The 17855-nt window shown below is 55.2% G+C and overlaps 1 protein-coding gene across 4 annotated transcripts; it reads left to right on the forward strand.

The window, feature by feature from the left end:
* The first annotated feature begins 4271 nt into the window (after positions 1-4271).
* Positions 4272-15992, forward strand: CALY (calcyon neuron specific vesicular protein). Of its 4 annotated transcripts, none has more exons than XM_067708954.1 (6): positions 4272-4444; positions 12029-12171; positions 13096-13212; positions 13844-13957; positions 14956-15309; positions 15676-15992. In XM_067708954.1, the coding sequence occupies exons 2-5, from the start codon at positions 12049-12051 to the stop codon at positions 15274-15276; spliced, it is 675 nt and encodes a 224-aa protein (XP_067565055.1). In that variant the 5' UTR covers positions 4272-4444; positions 12029-12048; the 3' UTR covers positions 15277-15309; positions 15676-15992. The 4 variants fall into 4 exon arrangements, with proteins under 4 accessions (XP_067565055.1, XP_067565056.1, XP_067565053.1 ...); XM_067708955.1 differs by lacking the exon at positions 4272-4444 and adding an exon at positions 6810-7627; XM_067708952.1 differs by lacking the exon at positions 4272-4444 and having other exon boundaries at positions 15607-15992.
* Positions 15993-17855: the final 1863 nt, after the last annotated feature.

The raw sequence follows: 17855 nt of genomic DNA on the forward strand, positions 1-17855 counted from the left end.
TTCTTGTCAGAAACACCAGAGGCCTGCAGACAATGCTTGAGAAGGAATAACAGCAAAAATAACCTTTCACAGCCTGTAGAGGAGGTGAGAGCACCTCCTGCGTCCAAAGGTAGACAAAGACATTACAGGGGAAAGAAAGCTATATACACACCGACATTCCTCCTGGACATTGACACAAAAATCCTTAATAAAAAATACCAGCGAGGGCTTCCCTGGTGGCGCAGTGGTTGGGAGTCTGCCTGCCAATGCAGGGGACACAGGTTCGTGCCCTGGTCCGGGAAGATCCCACATGCCGCGGAGCGGCTGGGCCCGTGTGCCACAACTACTGAGCCTGCGCTCTGGAGCCCGTGGGCCACAGTTACGGAGGCCCGCGTGCCTGGAGCCTGTGCTCCACAACAAGAGAAGCCACCGCAATGAGAAGCCCACGCACCGCAACGAAGAGTAGCCCCCGCTCGCTGCAACTAGAGAAAGCACCCACGCAGCAAGGAAGACCCAGCGCGGCCAAAAATAAATAAATTAAATAAACAAATTGATTTTTAAAAATCATAATAAAAAGCTATTATGAGATTTAAAAAAATACCAGTGAAATCCAGCAACACATAAAAAAGAATTTATCCCAGGAATTCAATGTTGGTTTAATATTCAAAAAGTTAATTAATGTACTATACTATATAGATAACATGAAAGACAAAGAAATGATCATTTTAATAGACACAAAAAGAATCTGAAATTCTTTTTCAGGAAGCCAATACTCATTGATGATTTAAAAAAAAATACTTTCAAAAAAGTAGAAGTAGAAGGGAACTTTCTAAACCCGGTAAAAGGGCATGTACAGAAAAACTTACAGTGGTGATCATATTCAGTAGTGAAAGACCACCAACTCTCACCTTCAGATGGGGAGGAGACGTCACCGTCCACGCTCACCCTGCTGTTCGACATTGTGCTGCAGAGCCCAGCCTGCACAACAAGGCAGGACAAAGAAAAGATCATGCTTGAATTGGAATGGAAAAATAGCTGTCTTTATTTACAGATGATATGACCCCATACTTAGAAATAGTTTAGTAAGATCTCAGGATATAAGATCAATATACAAAAATCAATTGTTTTTATATACTAGAAATGAACAATTTGAAATGAAATTAGGGAGAATTTTTCATTCATAGTAGCACTGAAAGTAATAGAATACTTGGGAATAAATTTAACAAAAGAAGCACAAGACTTGAGCTGAGGAAAATCCAGATCTAAATAAATGGAGAGATATTCTTTCTTCATGGATTAGAAGACTCAAGTCTCCGTCAAGATGGTGATTCTCCCAGAATTAATAATCTATAGATTCGATGCAATTCCTATCAAATTTCTAGAACTCTGTAGAAATAGACAAGTTGATCCTAAAGTTTATATGAAAATGGAAGGGCTCAGAAGAGCCAAAACAATTTCTAAAAGGACAAAATTAGAACAGATACACTCCGCCACTTCAAAACGCTACAAAGCCCCAGTGGCAAAAGACATACTGTAGGCATAAGGATTGAGACACACATCAGTGAAACAGAATTAAGCGTCCAGAAATGAACCCACATATGTATGGACAGCTGGTTGTTGACAAAGATGTCAAGACAACTTAACATGAAAAGATTAGTGATTTTAACAAAAGGTGCTGAGACAACCGGATATCCACATGCAAAAAATAATAATAACTTAGACCTATAACTTGATCGTACACACAAGCTACCTCAAAATGCATCATAGGCTTAAATGTAAAAGTTAAAATTACAAAACCACTGGAAGAAAAAATGAGAAAATATTCATGGCCTTGGGTCAGTTCTTAACACAACACCAAAAGCACGACACATAAAAGAGAAAATTGATTCCTTGGACTTTATCAAAACTGCAAGCTTTTGCACTTCAAAGGAGACTATCAAGAAAGTGAAAAGACAAGTCACAGACTGGGGGAGACTGCAAATCTTCTACCTGCTGAAGGACTTGTATCCAGAATATATGAAGAGTTTTTAAAACTCAGTAACAACAAGACAAACAACCCAATTGAAAAATGTTCAGAACATTTAAACAAACATTTCACCAAAGATATACAGGTGGCTAAGAAACCCACGAAGAGATGTATAGTTAATGATGGAATAAAATGTATGTTTTTAAGACAAGACAAGAAAATTTAAGCAGACCATACTCTCCGCCCTGGGCCCTCCTCAAGAGCAAGAATCTCTGCCTCACCAAAAAGATCATTTTTTTTTCCCTCCTTCCTTCTTTTCCTAGTACTGTTACGGTCATGGTGACCTGCACTCGATTCATACGTGTAGAGCTGGAGTGTGTATTTTCGGTGAACTTTACATAAAATGTCAGGGTCATTTCGATGAACAACGCTTTGTCTTGAAAATGTATAGAGCTGTGCCTTCAACTTCTAGCAAGCTGAACAGTCCTCAGAGTTTTCTGAGTTATAATCCTCAGGTTGCCTTGAATAAAATTCTCTATTTCTTCCTTAGATGGACCACTGATTAATTTTTGTTGACATTAGCATCATTAGTTATTAGGGATGCAGATTCAAACCACGGTGAGATATCACTCATCCTACTAGTGGGTACGAGGTCAGCGTTATGAGCAGAATTGTTTCCTCCCAAAATTCATACGTAGAAGCCCTAACCCTCAGGACCTCAGCCTGTGACAGTATGTGGAAATATGGTCTTTAAAGAGATAATTAAGTTAAAATGAAGTCATATGGGTGGCCTTAATCCATTCTGACTAGTGTCCTTATAAGAAAAGGAGGTTAGGGACTGCCCTGGTGGCGCAGTGGTTAAGAATCCGCCTGCCAATGCAGGGGACATGGCTTCGAGCCCTGGCCCGGGAAGATGCCACATGCCGCGGAGCGGCTAACCCTGTGCTCCACAACTACTGAGCCTGCGCTCTAGAGCCCGCGAGCCACAACTACTGAAGCCCACGTGCCTAGAGCCCATGCTCCGCAGCGAAGAGTAGCCCCCGCTCGCTGCAACTAGAGAAAGCCCGCGCGCAGCAACAAAGACCCGATGCAGCCAATAATTAATTTTTTTTTTTTTTAAAGGCTTAAAAAAAAAAGGAAAAGGAGATTAGGACACAGATACACGCAGAGGAAAGGCCATCTGAAGACACAGGGAGAAGCGGGCCTCTATAAGGCAAGGAGAGAGGCCCAGAGGAAACCAACCCTGACGACACCTTGATGTCTGACTTCCAACCTCCAGAATCATAAGGAAATAATTCCTGTTGTTTAAGCCACCCGGTCTGTGGTGCTTAGTTACGGCAGCCCTCGCGAGCGAATACAGACGGCTGCAGCAAAAAGGAGAGATGGTAACACGCGTCCGGGGCGGGGGTGAAGCCAAGCCCCTCTGCGCCGCTGATGGGAATATGAAATGCTGCAGCCACTTTGGAAAAAAGTTAAAACATTTTCTTTAAAAACTACATGTAAACTACCATACGACCCAGCAATTCCACTCCTAAGTACCTGCCCAAGAGAAATGAAAGCCCTGTGTCCACACAAACACTAGTCCAAGAACGCTGGCGGCAACGCTGTCAACAGTAGACACACCCGGGACGAACAGTCCAGAGCCTGGCGACTGAATAGATAAGACGGGACACATCCGCAACACGGGGCACTAGTCAACAGCAAAAAGGCGTGACACAGCCGCGCCATCGCTCCTCGGCCAGCTGTGAGCCCAGGTGTGGAGCCCCGACCCTGCTGGGCTGAGCCCCGGGGTCCTGAGACCACGGCCCCCGCTCACCTGCTCACTCGGACAACGCGCCTGCGCGGCGGCTGCTCTATGCCTGGCGCTGTGCAGGCTCTGGGCCACAGCGGCTACCAGGAGCCACAGGCTTGCCCTCCGAAAGCGGACAGTCGGAGCTTTGGACGCCGAGCCGTGAGGAGGAGGCCCTCTGGGCGGGTGGGGGCCCAACCCAGCTGTGCCTGAACCAAGCGGACCAAAGGGGGCAAGACTGCGCGCCCGACAAAGTGGTGCCTGGGAGCCTGGACATCCCCAGGGTAGGATGCTGGCCAGGGTGTCTGTCCCCTCCCCGCCCCCCCTGCAGTGCGGTGGTGTGAGTGTGTGAGGTGTATGTATATGTGTGTGCAGCGTGTGAATGGTGTGTGTGTGAGATGTGTGCCGTGGGTGGATGCGGTGTGCGTGTCTAAGCCAGTGACAGGTTGGGGGGGCGTCACAGCTCCTACGGGCACGCGTGGGAGGGGGCGGCGCAGCTCCTACGGGCACGCGTGGGAGGCGGGGCCGCGGCGGCAGACGCACTGCTCGCCTCCTCCAGCCTGCATCTCCCTGGCAACAACGGCAGCCTCGGTCTGGGGCTCGGCCCCTCCCCCGCCGCGCCCCAGCTGAGAAGCGTCTGGAACCGCATCCTTCCTCCGCATCCTTGTCCTGCGACTGCATCCTGCTGCAGCTGCCCGTTGGAGCCGCCTGTGAGCCATTTGCACATTTGTCCTTGTGGAGCGGAGCTGGGGGGCGGGTGGGGGGCCGAGTGTGCTCACGAGTGTTGGGTGTGCGGGGGTCGCAGGTATACTGGTGTGTGTGCACGGATGTGCGAGGGGCGTGTGCAGGGGTGAGAGAGTGGCGGGGGGGGGGGGAACTGCGGCTGACCCGTTGGCAGCCGGCCGGGCAGGGGTCGGCCCAAGCGCAGGAGGTTGTCCTCAGGCCCCCCCGAGGATCCGGGGCCTCCGCGGGAAGAGTCCCTGCCTGGATGTTCCAGAAGGGCCGTGGGTGTCCAGCCTTGCGCAGACCCGACGTGCCTCCCAGATTCCCGTCCGCGGTAGAGCGGGGCAGCTCGGGTGGGGGTAGGACTGCTGGACATCAGCTCCCCCTGTCCCATGGAGACTGCAGCCCCCTCCCCGCGAGCCAGCTCCACCTCTGCAGGTCTGAGAGAGCCAGTGGGAGATGGGCGTCCCGAGGTGGAGAAGGGGTGCCAGTTCCAGCTCTACCTGAGGTTCAGCTCTACCTGAGGGGCTGGGGGAGGCAGAAGGGGCTTCCGACGGACCAGATCACGAAGCGCTGCCGGCAACGGCACGGTGGTGGCGGAGGTGAGGGAGGCTGCGTGGCAGGCGGGACGTGGCCAAGAAGCGGAGAGAGGGCGTTTGTCCAGAACCGCCTGCCGCGGGCGCTCGGTGCGGAGCCACAGGTGGCTGGTACTTGGGACGCTGAAGCCGGGGGCAGACCTGCACCTCCCCCCACCTGCCCCGCTCGCCTGGGCCTCTCAGGGCTGGGCTGGCGCCTGCAGTCCACCTGCCCTTGAACCGGCAGTCAAACCCACCATCGGCCTGCAGGGCAACGGGTGGGAGCGCACCTGGGTGGGCGTTGTGGCTGGGCCTGGAAGGGGCGGCGCGGGGGCGGGGGCCTTGCGGGTTCGGCAAAGCGCGCAGGCCCCCCGCGCTCCGTTGTCACACGCACGCCCAATGCACACAGGACGCTCGTGCCCGCCCGCACATGCAGGCGCCGGTGCATACCTCCGAGTGACGCAGCATCCCAGGGTGGCGTATGTGTGAAAGCGAGTCTGTGACGTGACCTGCAGCCAAGCTTCCTGAGGGCTTTCGGCTGAGGGTCCGTGCCCTCCCGTCCAGCCACCCATCGCAGCCTCAGCACAACCCCACTGCTCAACCTGTGCCCCCTCCCCAAGCCTCGTAGAGGAGACGTACACCGCCCCACATCCCAGCCCAGCAGCCTACGGCGAGCGGGGAGCAGCTGATCCGCTGTCGAAGGCACAATTACAGCGCAGCGTGGAGGGAGGGGGCCGGTGGGAGGAGTAGGGAAGACCCCTCCCATTCCACGGAGCTAAGTGTCTGTCGTGTGAATGAGCCCAGCCAGCCTGCCCAGAGGGTCTGCATGACTCAGGCAGGGAAAGGAATTTTGCGGGGGGGGGGGGTGCTTCCCAGATGCAGCCCAGCCCCTACCCCAGCATTCTGCCTGGAACAAGGCGCCTAGAGTCAGACGCAGAGGGTCCGTTGGGCCCCCAAGTCTTTTCTTCAAGAAGACGTGTCATTGCCTGCCTGTCTCTGTTGCCATGGAAACCCAAGATGATGTAACGTGGACGTCATGCAGAGGCAGAGGAGTTGGAGCTTACGTTTGGCTTAAAGGGAACCCAGAGGCGGAGCTCGTATGGATAGGGGCCTCCTGAGGGAGAGGAGGGGGAGACCTCGGCCTTCCGCCTTCCAGGGGGCGTGGCCACCAAGCTGAGATTGACAGGTTTGCGGGGGTGGGGGCTGTGCCCCCTCTGCCCCTCCCGGCTCCTGTCTGTAAACCGCAGGTTGGGTTTGAGAGTCGCGGGGCGTCTGCTGCGTGAAGGCCCCCAGCCCCCTCCCCCTAGAGGGCACCCTCCCCAGCCCCTCGCCAAGCTCCCCTAAAGGCCGGGGCGCTTGCTGTCCCCACCTCGCACAGCCCTCCCCTGCAGTGCCCGGTCGTTCCCCCCCGCCCTCCTCCGCGGCCCCCTTTCGGCGGTTTTCATTTCTATTTCCTTCTTCGCACGGATCGCCCGACCTTCTTTTATTTATATGTTGATGGCTCCTTGTCCGTCTCTGCCTCGTGGAGCGTGGACGTCATATACGCGCGGTACGAGCGAAGAAGGACAGATGTCCCGCCCGCCTGGGGCAGGTGCCCAGCTGCCCGGACGTCATCCACAGGCCGAGGCCCGGCCAGGCCTCGACCCACCTCAGGAAGAGCACACCGCCTCAGCCTGGGGTGGGTGGGGAGTGGGGACGCTTTGCCGGTCTGTACGGCCTGGGCAAGGCGCGCACATCCGGGGAAGGGCGCCGGCTCAAGACCCTAAGAGAAGCCTCCTCCGCGGGCGCCTGGGGAGTGAGTCCACGATGCGGCGGCCCCTCTCCCAGCCTGGGCCGGGGGCTTCCTGCCCTCCCCACAGTGACCGCCCCGAGCCTCCCTGCCCAGTGCCTCCCACACGTCCTGCAGGTCTGTCTGACTCTGCCGCTGGCAGGGGCTCCCCCTCTGCGTTCCCACCTGGCCTGCCCGCACCGGCACCCACAGCAGGGCCTGGCTGCTGGGGTTTGAGTGAGGGCCTGGCAGGCACCTGCGGTGGTGGAGCTGATGCCCAGGAGGGTCGCTCAGGACAGAAGTTTGGGGGTTGCAGGGTGGATGCAGGCAGTGGCGAGGGAGGGGCCACATTCGGAGGCCAGGGCGGAAAGCTCAGCCCGAGGTCCTCGTTAGGAAGGGGACAGCCAGGGCACAGTTGTCAAAAGGCTGTTCAGTCCTGGGAGAGGGCGTGGCCTGGCTGTGCCTCTGCTACCTGCCCGCTGTCGTTTGGTTTTGTTTGTTTTTAACCTTTTTTGTTGTGAAATATAACGAACTCAGAAGAGGACACGAAGCAAACGTGCAGCCTAATGATTCGTCATAAGTGAACCCCAGGCGTCCAGCATCCAAGAGAAGACCGGAAACGCCCGCCCCGCCCCGAAGCCGCTCCCCTCCCCCAAGGGCACCACCGGGGACTCTGCAGACGCAGGAGCACTGGCCGCACCTCCGGGCTCCTGAGCGCGGGATGGGGTGCTAAACAAGGCTGTTGTGTTTCTTTATTCTCGACCCTTCATGTGTGCCTGGCTTCTTCTGGCCGACGCTGGCTTTGTGATTCAGGGCTGTTCTTGCAGGTAGCGTGGTCCCTTCCCTTCCCTGCTCTGACGACCTCGCAGAAACGCCTCTATTCATGTGCTTGTTCCACTGTGGAGATGCCCCGTGGTGCGCGCGTCTGTGGGCAGTGCTGCTGTGCACGTGGGTGCACACCTGCCTTCCTGCGGGGTGTCTGGCCAGGAGTGAGTGAGGCCGTCACAGGTTCAACACCCCAGATAAAGCGGCCCCACCCCACCCTGTGGCGGCCTGTGTTCCTGCTCTCCCTGTCCTGGTGTTCGGCTTCCCCCCGCCCCGCTCCCCCACCACCACCCCCGCAATTTGTCTCTTCAAGGATAATGGAGTGAGCAGCATTTCAGTATTCATGGCCATTGGAAATCCTCTTCTGTCCATTTTTCTCTTGGGTGATCTGCCTGTCTTTCTTGGCCAGCTCGAGACGCTCTGTTTATACGGTAGATGCCTGACGCATCTTGGCTTCCACCATAGCTGGGTGGCCCCAGACAGCAGACGTTCGTTCTTGCGCAGCTCTGGAGGCAAGAGGCGGGACATCAAGGTGTTGCAAGGGCCGAGCTCCCCTGAGGCTCCAGGGGAGGCTCCTTCCTTCCTCTTCCAGCTTCGGGGGCCCCAGGAGTCCCTTGGCTTGTGGCCACCTCCCTCTAGTATCCACCTCCATCTTCAACATGGCTTCCTTCCTGTGTGTGTCTGTGTCCAAATTTCTCCCTTCTTATAAGGACACCAGTCATTGGATCAGGGTCCACCCTAATCCAGTATGAGCTCATCTTAACTTGATTAGATCTGCAGAGACCCTATTCCCAAATAAGATCACGTTCACAGGTGCCCAGGTTAGGGCTTGGGCTCGTCTTGTTGTTGAACCCACAACAAGTCCTTTCTCATTTGCAGGTTGCAAATATTTTCTCCCAGTCTTGGTTTCTGTTTCCATTCTTTGAAGGCTATGTTTTGATGGGCAGAAGCTCTTAATTTTTTAATTGAACTGTAGTTAATTTACAGTGTTGTGTTAGTTTCAGGTGTACAGCAAAGTGATTCAGTTATACATATATAGCTATTCCTTTTTGGATTCTTTTCCATTATAGGTTAGTACAAGATACTGATTATAGTTCCCTGTGGTACACAGTAGGCTCTTGTTGTTTACCTATTTTATATATAATAGTGTGTATATGTTAATCCCAAACTCCTAATTTATCTCCCCCTACCCCTGCTATCCCCTTTGGTAACCATACGTTTGTTATAAGAAGCTGTTAATTTTAATGTAGTTCTTTTATCAATATTTTTTGTGGTAGCACTTATTTGTGATACTGAAAAACTCTTCCCCTCCCTGAGACCAGGAAAATATTCTCCTGTATTATCTCCACGACGCTTTTCCATCTTGGCTTATCCACCGGGAGTAGATTTTTGTGTGGGGTGTGAGGTGGGGATTGGGTCCACTGTTTGCCATGTGGACATTGGGTGGCCATCCCCAAGGTTTGCAGTGACATCTCCGTGGTCCGTGTGTATAGGGTGTGTCACATGGGTCTTTGTACATCACGCAGTGATACCACACGGCTACGTGACAAGCTAGACACCTGGCAGACAAGTGCCCCCCTCGGTCTTTTCCAAGATGTTATGAGTATCCTTGTCCCTCTGCCTTCCATATAAAATTACAAAGCTTATCAAATTCACACAAAAAGGACTTCCCTGGTAGCGCAGTGGTTGGGAATCCGCCTGCCAATTCAGGGGACACGGGTTCGAGCCCTGGTCTGGGAAGATCACACATGCCACGGAGCAACTAAGCCCATGTGCCACAACTACTGAGTCCATGCACCACAACTACTGAAGCCCGCGTGCCTAGAGCCTGTACTCCACAACAAGAGAAGCCACCGCAACGGGAAGCCCATGCACTGCAATGAGAGTAGCCCCCGCTCGCTGCAACTAGAGAAAGCCCACGCACAGCAACGAAGACCCAACACAGCCAAAAATAAATTAAATAAATTTATTTTAAAAATACATAACTATTGATATATTTTTTAAAAATTTCAACTTGGAATTTTGATTGGGATTTATTGATTCTATAGCTACACTTTGAGGGGAAATGATGTTTTTAAACATGGTAACTTCCAAAATCCATGACCATATATTTCCCCATTTATTTAAGGAATTTAGGAGTTATTTGGTCTCAGTCAATAATGTCTTTTTTAGGGGCTTCCCTGGTGGCGCAGTGGTTGAGAGTCCACCTGCCGATGTAGGGGACACGGGTTTGTGCCCTGGTCTGGGTAGATCCCACATGCCGTGGAGCGGCTGAGCCCGTGAGCCATGGCCACTGAGCCTGCGCATCCGGAGCCTGTGCTCCGCAACGGGAGAGGCCACAACAGTGAGAGGCCCGCGTACCGCAAAAAATAAATTAATAATAATAATGTCTTTTTTTAAAAAAAATTTATTTAGGCTGCACAGGGTCTTAGTTGTGGCATGCAGGCTTCTTATTTGTGGCAGGCATGCAGGATCTAGTTCCCTAACCAGGGATCGAACCTGGGCCCCCTGCATTGGGAGCGTGGAGTCTTACCCACGAGACCACCTGGGAAGTCCCAGTCAATAGTGTCTTGACAGAGGTTTCTTCTGGTTTTCCACAGGGAGGTCCTTCTAATCTCTTGTTAGACCTGCTCCTGAGCATTCGATATCTCTGATACTGTTTAAGTGGAATCTTTCAACAAATTATGTTTTAATTTTTTGTCACTGATACACAGAAACAGAACTGATTTCTGAATACCTTAAGCCCATCAACTCTGCTGAACTCACTTTCCAACCCGTATAATTTATACGCAGATTCTTTTAGATTTTCTACACACAGAAGATGCTTTCTCTGTGAATAATGAGAGTCTTACCTAATCTCATCCAGGCTTTGTACCTCTTATTTCTTTTTCCTGCCATATGGCTTGGCTAGGCCCTCTATAAATCACCATCATTTATAGAACTGATAATAAAGGGCCTTGTATCTCCCTTTCTTTTTTTCTTTTTTGGCTGTGCCGCGCAGCTTGTGGGATCTTAGTTCCCAGACCAGGGACTGAACTGGGCCCTCGACAGTGAAAGCGTGAAGTCCTAACCACTGGGCCACCAGGGAATTCCGACAGATTTTTTAAAATAGTGAACAAATGTTGGACCTTACCAGATACTTTTTCAGCTACTACTGAAATTGATGAGATCATTTTTCTTCTTTATTCTGTTCGTATGGTGAAAATAATGATTGCTTTCAGATGTGAAATTTCCAGAATACACCCAGCCTTTTAATATCTTGCTGGATGCCACATGCTTGCATTTTATCCGGGGCCTTGGCACTGGTGTTGGTGGGTAGCATGGCCTGCGAGGTCTTCTGTCTCGTTGTCCTTGCCGAGTTCTGAGACAGAGGTCGTGCTGGCTTCACAAGCTGGGGTGTGCTCCCGTGTTCTTCCCTCTGGATGAGTTTTGTATGAAATTTGCATGATTTCCTCCTTAAATGATTGGTAGAATCCAGCGGTGATGCTGCCTGGGCCTGGAGTTCTTTGTTGGAAGATTTTAACAAGAGATTTAATTTCTTAGTGGACATGGGACCATTTCTTTCTCCTTTTGATTGACTGAGTATATTTTGTGTTTCTGTTTTTTCAGTTTCAAGTCATTTGCTGTGTTCCTTTTCTCTTATCAGTCAGCCTAGAAGTGAAACCATCTTGACCTCCCCCAGGAAGCTTTGTGCTCCTCCAAGCCATGCAGGTCCCTCCCACCTCCTGCCTGCCCCCCACTCCTGTTCTTGTCAGGGCGTTCCAGCTCCCCAGATGGTCCAGTCCATGTACACCATTACTGCCACGCTCTGTGCAGTTAGCTCTTGGATTCATTCACCAGCATCCTCTTTCTGTAGCTCTTTGTTACTTCCTGCATCTCCAGTAGGGTTGCCAGATAAAACATAGGACACCCAGTTAAATTTGAATTTCAGATAGACAATACTTTTTAGTATAAATATGTTCCTGTATTGCATATTACATGGATATATCATAAAAAGCAAAAGCATCCGTTGCTTATCTGAAATTCAGATTTAACCTGGCGTACCGTACTGGCCACCCTACTCTCCAGGCTTCTATCTGGAATTGTTTTCTGTTGGTTGCTGCCCTTAGAATATCTCCTGGAGCAGGTGGGCCAGTGGAAGACTCTGCCAGGCAGTCACCAGTCAGAGGCACTCTCGCCTGCACGGCTGTGGGGGCCAAAGGGAGTCCAGGGGGCAGGAAGGGACTAGAATCCTGCGGCTGGACTCACCCGGTTTGTCCTGGGGAGGTTGGCCTGGCCACCCATGGCCCAACCCACCTCTGGCGTGAGGAGCATAAGGGCCAGCCTGGGGCCCTCTCACTCCAGAGCCAGCTGGTGTGGACATCTGTTATGTGGCCAGTGACCCTGTGTCTGCCTCTGGACAGGACGAGGACTGCCATCCACCATGGTGAAGCTGAACTGCAGCTTCTCGAGGAAGACAGGCTCCGGGGACGGGGCTACCATGGACAGCGTCCCTCTGATCAGTCCCCTGGATGTCAGCCAGCTACAGCCTGCGTTCTCCGACCAGGTGAGGGGCCTGGGCCAGCGTGGAGGCCTGTGTCATCCTGCCCTGGAAACACACGGGCGTTAGCAAGGTGGCTTTAGGTGTGGCCTCCTCTAAGGGGCAGCTGAGCAAGTGGAGGAAGGGCCAGGCTGAGCCTGCTGTGTGCCCCGATCGGCTCCCCCCGCCACCCAGAACTGCCCTTTCCTCATCTGCAAACCAGGGTAAACTGGCCACAGGTGGTGGTGAGGATTCACATGCTCTCACAGACAGCGCCCAGCTTGCCTGCGGTCCAGCAGGGGCTCAGAAGCAAAAACTCCCCCGTCCTCTGCTGGGCGCGCTCCTTCTTGGATTGCAGCCTGAGATGAGGTCCTTGGGCAAGGGGTGGGTGGAGGGGGAGCTCTCAGAAGGGACCTGTAAGAAGCAGAGCTCAGCTCAGGCACAGCTCTCCCTGACCCCACCGGAGCTCTGGAGAGTGAATGGCACGCAGAGTTGTCCCAGCCTGAGGCCCCCGTCAGCCATTGGCGAGGGCAGGGGGCACGTCCCAGCATTGCTCCCATGAGCCGAGGGCATTTCTCCAGCGATCTGTGTGGGCTTCGACCATGCCTGCTACCGTTCTGGACCTGGTTCCCAAAGGGAAGGCTCAGTGGTGGGCTTCCTGGAGGAGGGGACCAAGCTGTGGTACCCTGGAAGAGGAAGCTTCTGGCAGGGACAGCTAGCGTCCTCAGAGCCGAAGGCAGCCAGCAGACGTAGGGGCTCTTTCCATCATCTGGCCAGGCCCTGGGCTGCCACGGCCCTGGTCGACTTCCAGTGTCCCCCTCCCTTGGTGTCAGCTGGTAGCCACTAGAGCCCTGCCACTAGCACCCACACCACTGCGGGCAGCTGCCCCCTGCCCCCTTTTCCTCCCAGCCCCCCTAGTTCAGGGTCCTCCTGCATCATTTCTTCCCACAGGTTGTCATTAAGACACAGACGGAATACCAGCTGTCCTCCGGGGACCCGCCGACAAAGTTCTCCGACCTAGAGGCCCAGAAGCTGGGCGGCGGCCACCCAGAGGATGCACGTAGCAGGGTAACCCAACCCTCCCCGCCAATTCCATGGGGAGTCAGGGCAGGGGAGGTGGAGAGGCAGCTGCAAGGTGTGGGAACCCAGGCTCTGGACTGGGTGGGCTGGGGGCCCTTGGTCGGGGCCCTGCTCTCAGTAGAGCTGGACAGGGAATCACCCCATCAGAGGTAGGGGTCGGGCCTGGGCAGCAGCAGGCTCTGCTGGCCTCCCTGCTGCTGTAACATGGGGTGCGGGCAGCCGCCGCCCTCGGAGGAGCCCCTGGCAGGAGACGCAGTGCCTGCTTGCGCCCTGCACCCTTTCCCAAGGGGGTCGTTTGTCTCTTCCTCGGTGACTCGCGGATTTCCCGTAGACGATGGAGACTCACTTTTCCTGCTGTGTCTCTGGCAAATGTGTTTTCCTTTCCTTTTCTAGCTCTTCAGCTTACTAATGGTGGCTTTTTTATAACTTTTAGGGTACCATTTCTAAAGCCTTTCATTTCTCAGTAGTAACTCTGCCCCTTTCCCCTTTCCCCATCCTTTCTGAGAGGCCGGTGAGCCCTGGGCTGTGTGCGCGATGGGCGCCGGCCCTGAGGTTTGCGGCCGGGCCCTGCACAGCCTCACCACCCCACCTCTCCTCTCCGCACCTGCCCACCCCCCAGATGCCCACAGGGCGGATGATCGCCTTCACCATGGCGCTCATGGGCTGCCTCCTGATCATGTATAAGGCCATCTGGTATGACCAGTTCAGCTGCCCCGACGGCTTCCTGCTTCGGGTAAGGCCGGTGGACAGGGCACCGGGGCTGGGAAGGGCAGTCGCGCCCTGCAGGCAGAGTGCCAGGGAGGGTTCCAGGGGGGTGTCCTGTGGAAGGACGGGGTGCCTCCCCTCCTCTCCCCCAAGCTACCCCCAGGAGGGTTGGTCTGGGGTGTTCCCAGCTCTATGGGAACGTGACCTGCAAAGGCCCTCAAGCCCCGTCACCTTCCAGGTATATTCAAGTCCTATCTTTAGAAAAATTAAAAGAAAAGGTGTTTTAGCGAGAGGTTTTCTCTTCTTGTAATTTAAAAAGTAAAGCATAAGGAAGGAGGTCCAGGTGGAGGGAAGCCTCCCTCACTTGTATGTGGTGTGTTTCTATGTCACAGGATGTTGACGTTTTCTGTATGCTTGGAAAGTGTTCCCCCATCCTTGTTTCTTTTCTCTCAGCTTTGCTTATGGTGACTTTTACCATTTTCAGTGTATTTTTTCAAGACTCTAAGTTTTCAGTAGATAAATCGTCCCCCTTTCCCCGTGATTTCCGAGAGGGGAGCGCTCCCCCCACAGAGGCCACGAACCCCCACTGTACTTCCAGGGGTGCACCGGGCTGCTAACGGCCCTCACTCACTGGGATTCCCTCGGGGGCCCGCGGGGTGGGGGCGGGCCGCGGGGCACTCGCCGAGCCCCCTCCCCTTCACTCAGGAGGAGGCCATGGCCACCGGCCACCGGTGCGTTCGGAGAAGGGCTGGCTCTCTGCGGAGCCTCCAGGTCTGAATTGCAGGCCTACCCCTGATGGCTTGAAATTACGGCAGAAATCAGTGTATTTAGGGGCACTGTCTACAGTATGACCGAACTGCTCAAAAGCAGAGGTGACCGCCCGCCCGCGGGTGGCCCACGGACGTGGCTCCCGCATCGCGGCTGATGCCACTGAGAAAAAATGCACCCCGTTTTGCACACCCGAGCCCAGGGGCGCGGCCGCCACACCTCCCCCCACCCCCGCCCCTGACCGGCCCCCTTCCGCAGCACAAGATCTGCACCCCGCTGACCCTGGAGATGTACTACACCGAGCTGGACCCTGAGCACCACCGCAGCCTCCTGGCGGCCATCGGGGCCTACCCAGTGGGCCGCAAGCACGGCACGGAGACCCCGTGGTTGTCCGCGAGCTACCACGCCTTCAAGGAGGCGCCCAAGGCGCACAAGGCGCCCGCCCGCGTGGCCATGGCGGCGGTCACCGAGCCCTCGAGGAAACCCTCGGGGAAGCCCTCGGGGGAGGCCTCGGCGCCAGGAGAGAAGGAGGCGGCGCAGAAGGTGGAGGGGAGCGCACCGCCCCCAGCCCCCCAGTGATGGCCTCTGGCCTCCGGGTCGCAGCCCGTCCGGGTAGGTGGGACCCTCCTCCCTATCCGCCCCACCACCCCCGGGAGGGGCAGGGCGCCGGCCCGGTCGGCCGGAGGCTCATTCAGGGGTGCTGTCCGCCCTGGCGACCCCTGTGACCGCGTGAGGGTCTCGGGCAGGGAGCAGGCACGAGGGCGTGGGCAGGGCAGGATGGGGGATGGGGGGCGTGGGCAAGGCGCGGGGGTCGGGGACCGGAGTGTGGGGGGCGGGGTCAGTGGGGGGGCGGGATCAGGCGAACTGGAGGCGGGAGGGCGGAGTTCAGCCTCATTTCTTCGCACGCAGGTGGGCGGTGTGGTCGTGCGCCCGCCCCAACTTGCCCGGCCTCACCCCTCCTCCTCTCTGTCTTCGCAGCGTCCCACGCCGGCACCTGTGACCGCCCTCGCCCGACGCTCGCCGCTCTGTGGTCGCTGTGGTCGCCGTGGTCGTGCCCCTGCTCCCAGGCCCCCTCGCTGACGCCCCCCGCCCCGTGAGCCTCTAGCTCTGTCGCTTTTCTCTGAGTAAAGATTCATCTCCACCTGGATCTCGCGCTTCTCCTGAGCATCCTCGGCTCTCCGGCCGTTTTCCTGACCCCCCAACCCCGTTCGGGCGAGGGCCCGAATTCTGTCCCCCGTTGCCCAGCTTTTCTCAAGCTTTAAAGCTCAATTTAAAAGCATTTATTAACCTAGTAACCTTTGTATATGTCTTCACTTATTCTTTAATTAATACGCCATTAATTTATACATTTAATCTCTCTAAACTGTTAAAGACATTTCCCAGAAGTGACAACTTCATTAATTAGATTCCCTATGGCTCTCATACCCCAGGAGCCCTCTGAGCATCTAACAGCGCGGACCCCACCCGCCTGACACCGCGAGGTCGGAGTCAGATCTTAAACTGAAATTCTCTCACCTCCTGGAACTAAAACCCAGGATTGCTGAGATGAAATTTAAGCCATTTCAAATTAAAACGAGTTGCCTGTGCCGCATCCTCTTAAGACTTCCCCTGGTTTTCAGTAGCGAACAGCAGGAACTGATGCTGCTGGTACCACTTCTGGGCGAACCTAAGCCTAGACGGGCAGTAGGAGCAGGGCTCCACCCTCCCCGCGCCGTGTGCGGGGTCCCGCGGACCACCTCGCCGCACCAGGACAGGCTCCTGGGACGGACCCAGGCCAAGAGGGCCGTGGCTTCTGGCCAGTGTCAGGGTGTGGGCTGGGGCTCGGCTCTGGGTGGCCTGCCCGGCCCCCTGCGGTAGCCCCGGCCCCGCAGCGTGACCCACAGTGCAGACCCTGCAGTAGAACAGGCGAGCAAAGACTCTTTCCCCCGCCCTGCGGCCTGCGATGTGGTGACCCTTCCAGGGTTCCCTCTACACACAGGTGCACACACTCACATGCACACATACGGTCGTGCCTCGGTACCACGGGGATTGGTTCCAGGACACCCCACAGATATCCAAGTCTGTGGATACCAAAATCCAGGGGTGCTCGAGTCCCTTATATAAAATGGTGTAATATTTGCACATAACCTACGTACATCCTCCCGTGTACGATAAATCATCTCTAGATTACTTAGAATACCTAATACCATGTAAATGCTGTGTAAAAAGTTTCTGGCTTGGCAAATTCAACTTTTGCTCTTTGGAAAGTTCTGGAATTTTTTTTTTTAATATTTCTGATTGGCAATTGGTTGAATCCTCGTATGCGGAGCCTGAGGGTACACAGTCACGTGTACACAGGCACACACACACATGCCAACACACGTGTGCACACATACTCCCACCACCCCCCTCCCAGGTGTCTGGTGATGCAGCCCCCTCCCCACACACGCGTGCACACACATGTTCTTCTGGGGTGAAGACCCTTCCCCAGCTGGGGCGGTGGGCGGAGGCCCGCAGAGGTAGCGGCTGTCCTGGGGTGCTGGACTGGGATGGGGACTCCTGGCTTGTGTTTTGAGTGGACTCCCCTCAGAAGCGGCCTCCACCCGCCTGGCTGTGGCTGTGTCCCCAGATGGGACGCCCCGCCTCCGGGTTCCTGCCATTCACCTAGGAGCTGGGAATCGGAGGGCGGGGGACCTAGGCCAGAGAAGAGAGTCAGCCGCGGTCCTACCACGGGGGGCTGCGCAGTCTCTTGGGACCAGACCCCTGAAAACTCAGTTTCCTCGTCTGTAAAATGGGGACCCAGGCAAGCTGGCGCCTGTGGGGTTGCTGGGACAGGGCCGCTCTCACGAATGTGGGTTCCCTCGCTCCGGAACAAGGCTCTCTGTGCCCCTGGGGTCACCCAGGCTCCGCTGGGCAGTGCCAACATCAACCTGCTCCCAGGGTGCCTTCTGCAACCCGCCCCACCAAGGGCATCCTGCTGAGGGACCCCTCACCCCACTGCTGCCACCTTCATGGCAACCCCATCACCTGCGTGGGCCCCTTACAGCAACACGCAGCTCCGCCGTCTCCTTGGCCAAAGAGACTCTCAACTACACTGGACCCCAAGATCTCTGGAGATGCTTCTCAGCAAGGCGGTTGGGACCTGCCCTCACACTCCGTCCCAGCTGGGCCTGGTGCCC

The sequence above is a fragment of the Pseudorca crassidens genome, chromosome 16, assembly GCF_039906515.1.
Source record: "Pseudorca crassidens isolate mPseCra1 chromosome 16, mPseCra1.hap1, whole genome shotgun sequence".
NCBI lineage: Eukaryota > Metazoa > Chordata > Mammalia > Artiodactyla > Delphinidae > Pseudorca > Pseudorca crassidens.